This window comes from Microcaecilia unicolor, chromosome 13 (assembly GCF_901765095.1).
Source record: "Microcaecilia unicolor chromosome 13, aMicUni1.1, whole genome shotgun sequence".
Classification (NCBI taxonomy): domain Eukaryota; kingdom Metazoa; phylum Chordata; class Amphibia; order Gymnophiona; family Siphonopidae; genus Microcaecilia; species Microcaecilia unicolor.
In genome coordinates this window covers 88,670,199-88,683,214 of record NC_044043.1, presented here as the reverse complement: position 1 = coordinate 88,683,214, position 13,016 = coordinate 88,670,199, and the positions used below count along the sequence as shown (strand labels likewise).

Sequence of the window (13,016 nt, the reverse complement as noted above, 5' to 3'; positions counted from 1 at the left end):
CAGTATAGTGAATAAAGTGGCATATTATAAGAAGCAGGACAAGAACAATACCTATCATATAAGGGAATTCTTTTTACACATTTGTTTTTATGAATCAATACAACACGTTTACATTTAAAAACGGAATGCACAACATGTTATTTAAAAAGTAAACAAAGTTCAGACTAACACTTTTAGAGGAAAAACAATTCTAGCAAAATTAAAGAGCCATGACAAAGTACACTAAGTTTTCCAGCTTCTCCCTCTTTTCTTGCTTAAATAACCAGCTTTCCTCTGTGTCCTAAGTAGAGGAGTGTGGTAGCCGTGTTAGTCCACTCTTAAGGTTATCAATAGAAATCAAACAAAATAAAACATGGAAAAGAAAATAAGATGATACCTTTTTTATTGGACATAACTTAATACATTTCTTGATTAGCTTTCGAAGGTTGCCCTTCTTCCTCGGATCGGAAATAAGCAAATGTGCTAGCTGACAGTGTATATAAGTGAAAACATTCAAGCATTACTATGACAGTAAAATAGATACTATTGGAGATTCTACACAGAATGTTGCTACTATTGGACATTCTACATGGAATGTTGCTATTCCACTAGCAACATTCCTGCGCAGGCTTCTGTTTCTGTGAGTCTGACGTCCTGCACGTACGTGCAGGACGTCAGACTCACAGAAGCAGAAGCCTGCGCGGCCACATTGGTGATCTACAAGGGCCGACTTCTACATGGAATGTTGCTAGTGGAATAGCAACATTCCATGTAGAATCTATAGAAATCAAACAAAATAAAACATGGAAAAGAAAATAAGATGATACCTTTTTTATTGGACATAACTTAATACATTTCTTGATTAGCTTTCGAAGGTTGCCCTTCTTCCTCAGATCGGAAATAAGCAAAAAAACTCTGTGTCCTAAAATGTTTATTCGGGTAAATATACCTAAACTGGAAGTACATTAATGTCTCCCTTAACATTCAAAAGCATCAATTACAATAATTTACCAACTCAAATTTTCGTCTATCACCTGTAGCCCTAGCACTCACCAAAACATTAGTGTCATAAACAAACACTGGAAGTCAGGGGAAGGATCTCAAGAAACAGGTCATCTCAGCAACACCTAAAAGAGAAACACTCTTTATCAGCCAACTGTGATACACCAGCTCCTACACAAGAGCATCTCCCCCCCCCCCCCCCCCAAAACAACACAACCAGAAATAGTGCCACACCCCCAGACTCTGACCTCCTCCCAAGTACGAGGCCCTGGACTCCGCCAACACCTCCCACGCCACAGCCGGAACAGCAACTTCACCTGAACTTGCGGCTTGTTTCCTCCATGCTCACAGAACCACCGGGGGCGCCGCACAATCGAGGGCAGAGGTGAGGGAGGGGGAAACCAAAGAGCCCGGGATTGGGGGAAACCTTCTCATTACGTCACTAACCTTCTTCCGGACAAGGAGTGATGAAGAAGCAGCAACAGCCACATGGAACCATCGAAACTTCAGCTGTGCAGAAAGTCCTCTCTGGCAACAGCAGGAAACTGAACTGTGCTAGCGGCCCCTGGAGACAAAACGGGGCGTATTGTACACGACGGCGGCATGAAGTCCCAGGTACAGTACGCTCTTCCGCCTCCAGCTTGGGGGGTGGTGCTGGAGGCGTAGCTGGGTGACGTAAAGGACGTTGGCCAATCAGCTGCGACGGCTGCGTAAAAGGCCGACGCCCTCAGCGTGAGACGACGATTGCGCGTGCACTGCGGAGAAGTCTGCTTGTTCTTCTGCTCTCTTGAGGTGAGTGAGTGTACCTTGGCCGTTGCAACTTGCATGCTGCTGACCTTGTCTGTTGCAGTGGAGCGACTTCTTATCCTGGCAGCCTTCTGTTCTCTATTAAGCAGCGGTTTCAAGAAGTCACTAAAGAAAAGGAAATGGCATTCCTTTTTTTTTTTAAATATGATTTCCTGTAGTGTATTCATACTACTATTTAGCATCTCTATAGCGCTACAAGGCGTACGCAGCGCTGCACAAACATAGAAGAAAGACAGTCCCTGCTCAAAGAGCTATGTAATAAAAGTGAGCCAAGTATAGGACAATCAAGCCATTGTGACATCACTGATGAGGTTGGCTCTTATTGGTGGCCTGAGGCATTATGACATCACAATATCACCTCTGATTACAAGAGACTACTACTACTATTTAGCATTTCTATAGCGCTACAAAGCATACGCAGCGCTGCACAAACATAGAAGAAAGACAGTCCCTGCTCAAAGAGCTATGTAATAAAAGTGAGCCAAGTATAGGACAATCAAGCCATTGTGACATCACTGATGAGGTTGGCTCTTATTGGTGGACTGAGGCATTATGACATCACACTATTAGCTCTGGTTACAAGAGACTACTACCACTACTACTATTTAGCATTTCTATAGCGCTACAAGGCATACGCAGCGCTGCACAAACATAGAAGAAAGACAGTCCCTGCTCAAAGAGCTTACAATCTAGTTGACAAAAAATAAAGCAAACAAATCAATTAATGGGTAGAGGAAAGAAGAGAGGAGGGTAGGTGGAGGCGAGTGGATACAAGTGGTTACGAGTCCAAAGCAATGTTGAAGAGGTGGGCTTTCAGTCTAGGTGGCCAAGGATGGGGCAAGACGTAGGGGCTCAGGAAGTCTATTCCAGGCGTAGGGTGCAGCGAGACAGAAGGCGCGAAGTCTGGAGTTGGCAGTAGCGGAGAAGGGAACAGATAAGAAGGATTTATCCATGGGAAGGGGTGTAGGGAAGGACGAGTGTGGAGAGATACTGGGGAGCAGCAGAGTGAGTACATTTATAGGTTAGTAGAAGAAGTTTGAATAGGATGCGAAAACGGATAGGGAGCCAGTGACGCGACTTGAGGAGAGGGGTAGTATGAGTAAAGCGACCCTGGCGGAAGACGAGACGGGCAGCAGAGTTTTGAACCGACTGGAGAGGGGAGAGGTGACTAAGTGGGAGGCCAGCAAGAAGCAGATTGCAGTAGTCCAAACGAGAGGTGACAAGGGTGTGGATGAGGGTTTTGGTAGAGTGCTCGGAAAGAAAGGGGCGGATTTTACAGATGTTGTAAAGAAAGAAACGACAGGTCTTGGCGATCTGCTGGATATGAGTAGAGAAGGAGAGAGAAGAGTCAAAGATGACCCCAAGGTTTTGAGCTGAGGAGACAGGGAGAATGAGAGAGCCATTCATAAGCGCTTTGCTTGTTGCCGGTCCAACCTAAGGGTATCTAATGCCCCAGAGAGATGAGCCTGCAGCCATGTGCCCTTCCCCCATAACCCAGCATCTTCTCTTCCCTAATTCCTACCTAAGGGTATCTAATGCCCCAGAGAGATGAGCCTGCAGCCATGTGCCCTTCCCCCATAACCCAGCATCTTCTCTTCCCTAATTCATACCAAGGAGTAATTGCTAAAAGTCGGGCACTGGGTTGTGGTGTCTCTCAGACTTTCCCCTTTGTCTCCTGTTCTTTTCAATATCTTTCTTAATATTTTCGGCAGAGATAAGTTAGGGTTATCATGTTACATTTATGCAGATGACGTGCATAGATACATAGAAAAATGTAAGCAGATAAAGATCATATGGCCTATCCAGGTTTCCCCTCCAAGCCATCTACTCTCCCTGTCACTCCCTTAGAGATCTTATGTTCTTGTCCCAAGCTCTCTTAAATTCAGATATTATTTTTGTCTCCACTGTGTCTACTGGGAGGCCGTTCCACAAATTCACCACCCTTTCTGTGAAGAAGTATTTCCTCAGGTTACTTCTGAGTCTGTCCCCTTTATACCTTCATGCTATGTCCCCTCGTTCCAGAGCTTCCTTTCAATTCAAAGAGACTTGACTCCTGTGCATTTATGCCACATAGGTATTTAAATGACTCTGTCATATCTCCCCTCTCTGCCTTTTTTCCAAATAATACATATTGAGATTTTTAAGTCTGTCTCCATATGCTTTATGCTGAAGACCATTGACCATTTTAGTAGCCGCCCTCTGGACTGACTACATCCTGTTTATATCTTTTCGAAGGTTCCGTCTCCAGAATTGTGCATACCAGAATCTTATACAGGGGCATCACTATCTCCTTTTTCCTACTGAACATTCCTCTCCCTATGCACCCAAGCACCCTTCTAGCTTTTGCTGTCACCTTTTCTACCTGGTGGCCATCTTAAGATCATCACATATGATCACACTCAAGTCCCGCTCCTCTTTCGTGCACAAAAGTCCTTCACTTCCTAAACTGTACTGTTCCCTTGGGGTTTTGCAGCTCAAATGCATGACCCTGCATTTTTGTAGCATTAAATTTAAGCTGGCCAAATTCCAGACCATTCCTTTATCTTTGCTAAGTCCTTCCTCATGTTATCCACACATCAGGGTTGTCTACCCTATTGCAGATTTTTGTATCATCCACAAAGAGGCAAACCTTACCAGACAGCCCTTCAGCAATATTGCTTACAAATCATTTACCCTGTGATATCTCAATTGTTACAATATCTTTTGACTGAAATCTCTGCTTGGATGAATTCATTTCCTTGAAGCTAAATATTGAAAAAGCTGCTTTGCTGTGAATTGATGGTTTAAAAACTATTCTTAGACCTCCATTTTTTGATTGAAATATATATTAACAGTGGTATTACAAAAAAAACACATTCCACCAAAAATTAATATTTTAAGACATTTTTCCAATTGGCATAAATCAGTTGAATATCCAAGGCCAATTGTGTATCAAATAATTTAGCATTCCATTTATCCAAAGGTATTTCTAAAGCAGCAGATCTGAACGTGATTATGTGGAAACCAATATTTTCAGTAACGGGTAAAATACGCTGGATTTGCTTCCATATCGAGTCCCAAAATAGACGGATTTAACATAGTAATTGATGGCAGATAAAGACCTGAATGGTCCATCCAGTCTGCCCAGCAGTCACGCTCATTATCAATACATAATTAAACACCACTTCCTGTAAGCTCTGTTACCCCTCCCCCGGCTTGTCTTGAATACTGCACACAGTTTTTGTCTTTTCTGCACCGACGACTCCTAAGTGACACAAACATACATATTGGATTCTTCCAGAAAAGATACTCTGCCAATAACACCTGTGGCATGAAAACACCAACAAACATTAAGGTGTCCTTTTACAAAGGCGCGGTAGTGTGGACGCGTCTATTGGCCGCATACTGGGCCACTTTTTAACCATGGCTGGAAAAAAGGCCATTTTTTTTTAATGGGTCAGGAAATGGGCCTGTGCTAATATTAAAACTAGCACTTACTTATTTACGGCCTGAGCCCTTACCGCCACGAGTGGTAAGGACTCGTGTGGTAACCATGCAGCGTGCGCCAACGTTAGTGCGCTGCCGGTTACTGCCAGAAATGCCCCCGTAGAAGAAAATAGAAAATTATTTTCTACCGCAGGATTAGGCACGCACCAAAATTGGAATTACTGCCAGGTCGTGCGCTACTTCGGCATTAGTGCCAATTGGGACGCGTGCTACCCACACGTAAGCCCTCCTGCACCTTTGTAAAAGGGCCCCATATTTTGGGACCTCGAAGAACTCCTAAGTAGCTGGAAAATAAAAACACCTAAATGTACACATTATAAACATCTAAGAACAGAAGCCCTAACTATAATTATTAATTTTGTTTTCTAGGTTCGTTTGGCAGATGGCAACATGGTTCATGTCAGTGAGTAGCCTGCTGTTACAGATCTTTGAAAAAAGTTTTTTAAAATTTCTGATCAGCTGCATAGTAAAGCAACCGCGTAGTAGTATGATCGATCATACAAGCAGAAAGCAGTCAGATCACATTAAGTAATAAGCAATAATTTCTTTGACATTGTGTTTGACCAGGACCCTGTTATTTTTATCATTAGGGTCTCTCTTAAGGTTGCACCCCAGATATTTCCTCAAATATAAATATCAGACTGTAAGAAGAATTCTTCAGTGAACTGAAATAGTGGTAAATTTTGCTGGATTGCTGGCTGCTCTTAAATTTAGGTTCTTCTATATACACAGATGTACTTAGAATATTTTTCACCTCGTTATATGGCATTTAGGGGTCCTTTTACAAAGTTGCGGTAAAAGCTGGTCGTATTTACACAGGTCTTTCTTGCTCGTTAGGTCATTTTAACCTTAGCTGTAAACAGTCCTCTTTTTTTTTTTTTTTTGTTCTATTTATTTCATTAACGGCTGTGCCATTTTCAAAATTTACTGTGTGAACACTTACCGTCACCTGTCTTGTAGGCAGTAAGAGTTCAATGGGTGGCACTAAGTGCTCCCCCTTGAAATGGCCATACGGTGAGTGGTTTACTTCATGGCCATTTCTTTAAAAAACAAAAAAAAGACAGCCATTTACCCACTTTGGTAAATGGGGGCCTCGGCGCGCATCAAAAACACGCGCTGACGCTAGCGCAGGCCCTCTTTTACCGCAGCTTAGTAAAGGGCCTCAGAGTGATTAAAAAAGATGTCGCTCTCTCTTATCTTTTCCCAGCCAAAATTTTCTTCGCTGTTATGTTTTGCAGTAGCTGTAATTGAGACAACAACCACTTTGCGAAATATATCTATATCTAGATATACATATATATAGATTTCGCAAAGTGGTTGTTGTCTCATATATATATATATATATATATATATATATATATATATATATATATATACCGTATTTACATAAGTACATAAGTACATAAGTAGTGCCATACTGGGAAAGACCAAAGGTCCATCTAGCCCAGCATCCTGTCACCGACAGTGGCCAATCCAGGTCAAGGGCACCTGGCACGCTCCCCAAACGTAAAAACATTCCAGACAAGTTATACCTAAAAATGCGGAATTTTTCCAAGTCCATTTAATAGCGGTCTATGGACTTGTCCTTTAGGAATCTATCTAACCCCTTTTTAAACTCCGTCAAGCTAACCGCCCGTACCACGTTCTCCGGCAACGAATTCCAGAGTCTAATTACACGTTGGGTGAAGAAAACTTTTCTCCGATTCGTTTTAAATTTACCACACTGTAGCTTCAACTCATGCCCTCTAGTCCTAGTATTTTTGGATAGCGTGAACAGTCGCTTCACATCCACCCGATCCATTCCACTCATTATTTTATACACTTCTATCATATCTCCCCTCAGCCGTCTCTTCTCCAAGCTGAAAAGCCCTAGCCTTCTCAGCCTCTCTTCATAGGAAAGTCGTCCCATCCCCACTATCATTTTCGTCGCCCTTCGCTGTACCTTTTCCAATTCTACTATATCTTTTTTGAGATACGGAGACCAGTACTGAACACAATACTCCAGGTGCGGTCGCACCATGGAGCGGTACAACGGCATTATAACATCCGCACACCTGGACTCCATACCCTTCCTAATAACACCCAACATTCTATTCGCTTTCCTAGCCGCCGCAGCAGCACACTGAGCAGAAGGTTTCAGCGTATCATCGACGACGACACCCAGATCCCTTTCTTGATCCGTAACTCCTAACGCGGAACCTTGCAAGACGTAGCTATAATTCGGGTTCCTCTTACCCACATGCATCACTTTGCACTTGTCAACATTGAACTTCATCTGCCACTTGCACGCCCATTCTCCCAGTCTCGCAAGGTCCTCCTGTAATCGTTCACATTCCTCCTGCGACTTGACGACCCTGAATAATTTTGTGTCATCGGCGAATTTAATTACCTCACTAGTTATTCCCATCTCTAGGTCATTTATAAATACATTAAAAAGCAACGGACCCAGCACAGACCCCTGCGGGACCCCACTAACTACCCTCCTCCACTGAGAATACTGGCCACGCAATCCTACTCTCTGCTTCCTATCTTTCAACCAGTTCTTAATCCATAATAATACCCTACCTCCGATTCCATGACTCTGCAATTTCTTCAGGAGTCTTTCGTGCGGCACTTTGTCAAACGCCTTCTGAAAATCCAGATATACAATATCAACCGGCTCCCCATTGTCCACATGTTTGCTTACCCCCTCAAAAAAATGCATTAGATTGGTGGGGCAAGACTTCCCTTCACTAAATCCGTGCTGACTTTGTCTCATCAGTCCATGTTTTTGTATATGCTCTGCAATTTTATTCTTAATAATAGCCTCCACCATCTTGCCCGGCACCGACGTCAGACTCACCGGTCTATAATTTCCCGGATCTCCTCTGGAACCCTTCTTAAAAATCGGAGTAACATTGGCTACCCTCCAGTCTTCCGGTACTACACTCGATTTTAGGGACAGATTGCATATTTCTAACAGTAGCTCCGCAAGTTCATTTTTTAGTTCTATTAATACTCTGGGATGAATACCATCAGGTATTTTTCGGACTATAAGACGCACCTAGGTTTTAGAGGAGGAAAATAGGAAAAAAAAAATTTGCTTTTTCCCTCCTCTAAAACCTAGGTGCGTCTTGTCCGAATCCCTCCCTCCAAGTTCGGGATCGCCCTCAGGGTTACCTCCTCCCCCCCTCCCCGGCCCTGTCACCACCTCTCCCCTTACTCACGCAATCTTCCCTGGTGGTCTAGTGATGTCAGGGCAAGAAAGAGCTCAGGGCAAGAAAGAGCCCCCTCTTTCCTGCCCAGCGCGCTGCTCTCCATCCTCCTGTATGCATTGCTGCCTGACGGTCTCGGCGAGATTCAAAATGGCCGCCGAGAATTGAAGTCTCGGCGGCCATTTTGAATCTCGCCGAGACCGTCAGGCTGCATACAGGAGGATGGAGAGCAGCGCGCTGGGCAGGAAAGAGGGGGCTCTTTCCTGCCCCGACGTCACTAGACCACCAGGGAAGATCGCGTGAGTAAGGGGAGAAGTGGTGACAGGGCCGGGGGGTGGGCGATCCTGAACTCGGAGGGAGGGCGGGCAGCCAGCCAGCCAGCCAAATCTCTACCTTTGGACTATAAGACGCACCCCCCATTTTCCTCCCAAATTTTGGGGGGGAAAAAGTGCGTCTTATAGTCCGAAAAATACAGTGTGTATATATATATATATATATATATATATATATAATCTATCAGGTGTGAGAAAGTAGTACTTCTGCAACTTGTCTGCAGTCTGTCTTAGAAAAGCCCTAAATGCTCAGATCAGTTCCCAAAAGTCTTTCTAAACACAGCTGAAATTTGTTCCCCCAGAGGAAGGGAGGAGTCAGTAATCACCCCTGAGCTTCTAATTTTGGATGGAACAGAAACACTGACATCCCCTATCAGAATTCACTCAGAAGACATCGCTTGAGTGTTGCTGCCCAGTCATAATACTGCAGTCTGATCAGGATTCATTATTAATTGATTTGTTCACATCCACGCTCTCACTAATTGATAATAGTCAAGTCAAGATGTGTTTGGTTTCTTCTATGAATGATGCAACCAAAAGCTCTCCAACCATTAAATGAAACGCTGCCAAAAGTTCAAATTGCCTATAATCAGGCTTTCCTGGCATCTGATTTTCTGTTTCCCTTCTTTCAGCGCCTCTCCTTTTGAAGCGATACTACGGAGGCCATGTCGCTATTCGAATGGCACTGAGCGGCTGCACTAACAGGCCCTTCTATCGCATTGTAGCCGCATTCAATAAGCGAGCTCGGGATGGCAAATATTTTGAACAGCTAGGCTCCTACGATCCCATGCCAAATATTTACAACGAAAAGCTCGTCAGCTTGAACTTTGAGAGGATCGCACATTGGATTGGTAAAGGAGCAATTCCCACATTGCCGGTTGCAAAACTTTTAGGTAATTCCTACTGTTGAACCTTTTTGTACAAATTTTGCTTTCAATATATATTTTCCATCAAGTTTATTTTGGGTGATATTGTGGTGATTTGAGTAGTGGATGGGCTTGATGGACCTTTGGTCTGTCCCAGTATGGCAATACTTATGTACTAATACCAAACGTAATTCTGGGTGTTCTTAAAGAAACGGTTTCAAATTATGAAATTAGTAAATGTAACAGAAACCTTCAAAACTAATTTAAACAAAACTTGTCACTCTCATTATTCATATATGTATAATGTTTTTCTGGAATAAAATCCAATAAAATTGTTTTATATATATATATATATGTGTATTGTGCTCAGTTTTTGGTGCATTGCTGTGGATTGATAATCCAAGTTTAGCAGGAACACCACCCTTACATCATAGCACATCCTACCTCCATCCTATTACTATTGTTCAATAGATGGGTAAAATTCAAAAAAATGGTAAACTTGATGTTCAAAAAGTATATAAATAGCAGTTACTTAGCTTAAGTAGAGATGTGCTGAAAAAACCTTCTTCCTGCCAAATTCTTGTCCACTGCAATGTTTTTTACAAAAAAAATCCCTCCGTGCAAAATATAAGACCTCCGTGCAAAATATAAGACCATAATGGTCACAGTTCAGCGGTTTCAATTCCCTACATGGACCATGTTTCGCCAAACTAATGGCGTCTTCAGGGGAACTGATTATTCAGCAGTACCAGGGAGGAGCCATTATGGTCTTATATTTTGCACGGAGGGATTTTTTTGTAAAAAACATTGCAGTGGACAAGAATTTGGCAGGAAGAAGGTTTTTTCAGCACATCTCTACTTAAGCTAAGTAACTGCTATTTATATACTTTTTGAACATCAAGTTTACCATTTTTTTGAATTTTACCCATCTATTGAACAATAGTAATAGGATGGAGGTAGGATGTGCTATGATGTAAGGGTGGTGTTCCTGCTAAACTTGGATTATCAATCCACAGCAATGCACCAAAAACTGAGCACAATACACATATATATATATAAAACAATTTTATTGGATTTTATTCCAGAAAAACATTATACATATATGAATAATGAGAGTGACAAGTTTTGTTTAAATTAGTTTTGAAGGTTTCTGTTACATTTACTAATACTTATGTACTTACAGGTATGGACGGCTTCCTAAAGGAAAAGTCACCAGACCCTTATTAAAATGGACTTGGGGGAAAATCCACTGCTTATTTCTGGGATAAGTAGCATAAAATGTACTTTTTGGGGATTTTGTCAGGTATTTGTGACCTAGATTGGCCACTGTTGGAAACAGGATGCTGGGCTCGATGGACCTTTGGTCTTTCCCAGCATGGCAATACTTATGTAGTTAAGTATTACTCTGCAAGTACAACATTTCTAACATACTGCTTTCTGAGTAATAGCTTTTTATTTTTAAGAACCTGTGCTTTAGCTTCTTTTCTGTTCCTCTCCTTTTTTTTTTTTTTTTCTCATTTGTTTTTGTAGGTTAAATTCTGAAAATAGATTTTTGGGGAAAAAAAAACTATAAAGCAAGATTAACACCTAACTATAAAGTCTGTACTTCTTATTCTTTTGGTTACCATGAGCTTTGTGCTAATACCATTTTATTGTACACTAGTAAAAAAGGCCCGTTTCTGTCAGAAATGAAACGGGCGCTAGCAAGGTTTTCCTCGAAGTGTATGTTTGTGTGTGTGAGAGATGGAGTGTGTGTGTGAGAGAGAGACAGAGTGAGTGTGTGAGAGACAGAGTGTCTGTGTGTGTGAGACTGTGTGTGTGAGAGAGAGATAGAGACTGTGTGTGTGTGACAGAGAGATAGTGTGTCAGAGAGAGTGTATGTGAGAGACAGTGAGTGAGTGGTCTCAGGACCCCCTTCAGCCACCCATGTCCAGCGACCCTCCTCTCTCCCATGTCCATCGATCCTCTCCCCCTGCAGCCACGCATGTGCAGCGTCCCTCCTCTCTCCCCTGCCCCCCTCGGCGCATCACCCCCCTCGCCACCCACAGCTGTCACTGGTAACGCTGTCCAGCCGCTGCTGCTTCTCCTGTTAAGCATAAAGTTCAATTACATTTAATTAGTGCAATTGCTTGTTAAAGAATAAAGAGGAAAGAAAAGAACTATTTGAATGTCCAAGTCTGCACATTGTGAGGGGGAGGCTGCAGGAAAGTGGGGGAAAATATTTACCCCAAGAAGAAGGTAGTGTTTTTAAGGAAATATTTGCTGCTTAGCAAACGGCAAACACCTCTGGCTCTGTTGTTAGTGGCAGCGTGTTTGTGTGTGTTTGTTTCACCTGTGTTAATTGCAAAATCCTGCTCACTTTTAGGCTTTTGTGGATTTTTCCCATTCCATCCGATGACCATCACAAATGCAGAAAGGCAAAGAAAGAAGAGAGAACTTGAAGCTCTGAGGTCTTCCCAAGAAGAAAATACAGAGGGCCAAGAACAAGAGCAGACTGTACAGTAAAGGGCTTTTATGCACAAATGATCCAGAACATTCAAGCAACTTGCCCTCTAATATAGGGAGCTAAGCGCCCGTACCTTCATAAGCAGCATATGTAAATGACAGCAGCTAAAGACCAACGTGAGCCTAAATGACAACAGCTAAAGACCAACGTGAGCCTAAATGACAGCAGCTAAAGACCAACGTGAGCCATCAGTTGTACCAGCGACTCCCCTCTGCCTCTGTTTTATGATTGTACCTGCTACTCCCAACCAGGTTACCTTTGTTCTAAGTAAAACAAGAATACAGAAGCTCTGCAGGTAGCCTTTGATCCTCCAGAAAATGTTCAAAAAGGCAATAGCATAACAAATAAAATCAGTTCTTGTTCTTACGTTGCTGTGGTTGAAAGCATAGCAGGATTTAGATGAGAGAGAAACCTCTGAACAGCACTCCTGAGCCAGAGAGCAGCAGGGCTCGGTTACAGCTTTTTACAAATGTATTACAAGTTAAGTTACAATAGAGAACACATAATAAATTCACATTTTATTATATCTCGTTCTGGGGGGGGTCACTGAATTGCCCTAGCAGTAAACTCTGCTTCCTCATTTTATATCTGCTCCAGTTTTCGGCCAGCAAGCAACTGGTATTTTGAAATATTGAGTTAGAAAAGGAAGCTGTAATAGAGCCCGACCGAACCCAGAATCTTTGTTTGCTGCCAAAGCTGAAAACAAAACGCCAGGCCACCGCTACCACTACCGCACACAGCCAGCCTTCACCCCGCCTCTTTTTCTGCTGCCATCACACAGCCTCCCTTCCGGACCCACTTGTAAGCCAGCTCTCCCCCCCCCCCCCCCCCCCCTCAGATGTCC

At 42.9% G+C, this 13,016-nt stretch overlaps 2 protein-coding genes across 4 annotated transcripts in view; one reads left to right on the top strand and one right to left on the bottom strand.

Moving 5' to 3' along the window:
• The window catches only part of VPS13D (vacuolar protein sorting 13 homolog D), a 386,590-nt gene extending 385,000 nt beyond the window's left edge, over nt 1–1,590 (bottom strand). For 2 of the 3 annotated variants that reach the window (XM_030185615.1, XM_030185616.1), the window contains exons 1-2: nt 1,429–1,590; nt 1,033–1,106 (exon numbers count right to left, since the gene is read on the bottom strand). The gene's annotated coding sequence lies outside the window, so the exon portion shown is untranslated. Of the gene's footprint in view, nt 1–1,032; nt 1,107–1,298 lie in introns of all 3 variants that reach the window. The other variant, XM_030185614.1, reaches the window with a different exon arrangement.
• A 104-nt stretch (nt 1,591–1,694) lies between these two features.
• On the top strand, nt 1,695–12,538 carry MRPS16 (mitochondrial ribosomal protein S16). The gene is made up of 4 exons (XM_030185835.1): nt 1,695–1,773; nt 5,644–5,677; nt 9,433–9,693; nt 12,032–12,538. The coding sequence occupies exons 2-4, from the start codon at nt 5,665–5,667 to the stop codon at nt 12,169–12,171; spliced, it is 414 nt and encodes a 137-aa protein (XP_030041695.1). The 5' UTR covers nt 1,695–1,773; nt 5,644–5,664; the 3' UTR covers nt 12,172–12,538.
• Nucleotides 12,539–13,016: the final 478 nt, after the last annotated feature.

Coding starts and splice junctions, on each gene's coding strand:
- MRPS16 (XM_030185835.1), top strand. Junction 9,694..12,031: donor GCCGGTTGCAAAACTTTTAG/GTAATTCCTACT, acceptor GCTCACTTTTAG/GCTTTTGTGGATTTTTCCCA.